This window comes from Penaeus monodon, chromosome 19 (assembly GCF_015228065.2).
Source record: "Penaeus monodon isolate SGIC_2016 chromosome 19, NSTDA_Pmon_1, whole genome shotgun sequence".
NCBI lineage: Eukaryota > Metazoa > Arthropoda > Malacostraca > Decapoda > Penaeidae > Penaeus > Penaeus monodon.
Window position 1 is genome coordinate 27,093,436 of NC_051404.1, and position 2,008 is coordinate 27,095,443.

At 31.8% G+C, this 2,008-nt stretch overlaps 1 protein-coding gene and 1 pseudogene across 1 annotated transcript in view; one reads left to right on the forward strand and one right to left on the reverse strand.

The window, feature by feature from the left end:
* LOC119585373 (carnitine O-palmitoyltransferase 2, mitochondrial-like) overlaps positions 1-1,115 on the reverse strand; it is an 11,830-nt gene extending 10,715 nt beyond the window's left edge. The window contains 3 exon segments of the mRNA XM_037934041.1: positions 610-713; positions 849-900; positions 1,112-1,115. Of these exon segments, the coding sequence (XP_037789969.1) occupies positions 610-713; positions 849-900; positions 1,112-1,115 (160 nt within the window).
* A 121-nt stretch (positions 1,116-1,236) lies between these two features.
* The window catches only part of LOC119585374, a 17,640-nt pseudogene continuing 16,868 nt past the window's right edge, over positions 1,237-2,008 (forward strand).

Genomic DNA, 2,008 nt, shown 5'->3' on the forward strand with positions numbered 1-2,008 from the left:
AGGTATAAAATATCTGTCTCATCTTTAAAGATTAAGAATTGCAGACTGAGCTTGGCCCTGTGGTATAAAATGCAAGAAATAAGATATTTTAAATTCAAAATTCATGTAATCCCATGCCTGTTATTTGTGATTTAAAGTGAATTTCTGTTATCTGTTAATGATTTCGCATTTATATAAAGAATCTGATGTAGTAGACTAAAGATATTCCTACTGCAATTTTATTCTAACACAACAATCCATTCATGATAGCCGAGTAAAAATTGCATCACTGGCAATGCAAGAAAAATGGCTGGTTAAGCCCTGATGATATAAAACACAATTCAGGTTAGAAAATGCAAAAATGACATGTTTCAAAATGTCCAAAATTTGAATTCACAGCCTTACTGAAGTAGTAGTGTCCCTTAAGTTCCTAATTATGGAAGTGTTCTTTTTTATAAAAACACAATAGCTAGTGGCCTTATGAATCAAACATGCATTTCACAATTTGACAACATACAAGAACTCATCTGTATAACTATATGACAAAGTTTAGACAAACTCTACAGCATACTATCATTAACAAAATGACTGTTGAAAGACCTTTACTGGAGTCTATAACACAAACACTACCTGGAATTGGGAGGCGAAGAAGAGATTTCTGAAAGTGCATTGTAGGAACCTTGGGCTTTTGGATATATTGATAGCTATCATCTTTAATAGAAACACTCTGGCACCTGTAGATATAAATCAAAATCACTATGTAAATACTTGTTTACAGCATATATCCTCATATAAATAGTAGTACTGATATGAAAAAATATAATTCTTAAAATCACAACAAATCAATTTCATAAAAAGACAAAACTCACACAAAAGACGTGTGAAACGGTCGCACAAACCGCCTCTTCCCAATGGTGAGACCTGTGAATATTTGCAATAATTGTGAAGATATGTAATGGTTTCTATGTAATATCATCATATAAGCCAGCCAAGCAAAAAATCATCATCATCAACATACTAAGTTTAAGTATGTTGATGATGATGATTTTTTGCTTGGCTTGGCTTATATGATGATATTACATAGAAACCATTACATATCTTCACAATTATTGCAAATATTCACAGGTCTCACCCATTGGGAAGAGGCGGTTTGTGCGACCGTTTCACACGTCTTTTGTGTGAGTTTTGTCTTTTTATGAAATTGATTTGTTGTGATTTTAAGAATTATATTTTTTCATTAACACTACTACTATTTATATGAGGATATATGCTGTAACAAGTATTTACATAGTGATTTTGATTTATATCTACAGTGCCAGAGTGTTTCTATTAAAGATGATAGCTATCATATATCCAAAAGTCCAAGGTTCCTACATGCACTTTCAGAAATCTCTTCTTCGCCTCCCAATTCCAGGTAGTGTTTTGTTATTAGACTCCAGTAAAGGTCTTTCAACAGTCATTTTGTTAATGATATTATGCTGTAGAGTTTGTCTAAACTTTTGTCATATAGTTATACAGATGAGTTTCTTGTATGTTGTCAAATTTGTGAAATGCATGTTTGATTCATAAGGCCACTAGCCTATTGTGTTTTTATAAAAAAGAACACTTCCATAATTAGGAACTTAAGGGACACTACTACTTCATAAGGCTGTGAATTCAAATTTTGGACATTTTGAAACATGTCATTTTTGCATTTTCTAACCTGAATTGTGTTTTTATATCATCATGGCTTAACCAACCATGTTTCTTGCATTGCCAGTGATGCAATTTTTTACTCGGCTATCATGAATGGATTGTTGTGTTAGAATAAAATTGCTGTAGGAATATTTTTAGTCTGCTACATCAGATTCTTGTATATAAATGCGAAATCATTAACAGATAACAGAAATTCACTTTAAATCACAAATAACAGGCATGGGATTACATGAATTTTGAATTTAAAATATCTTATTTCTTGCATTTTATACCACAGGGCCAAGCTCAGTCTGCAATTCTTAATCTTTAAAGATGAGACAGATATTTTATACCT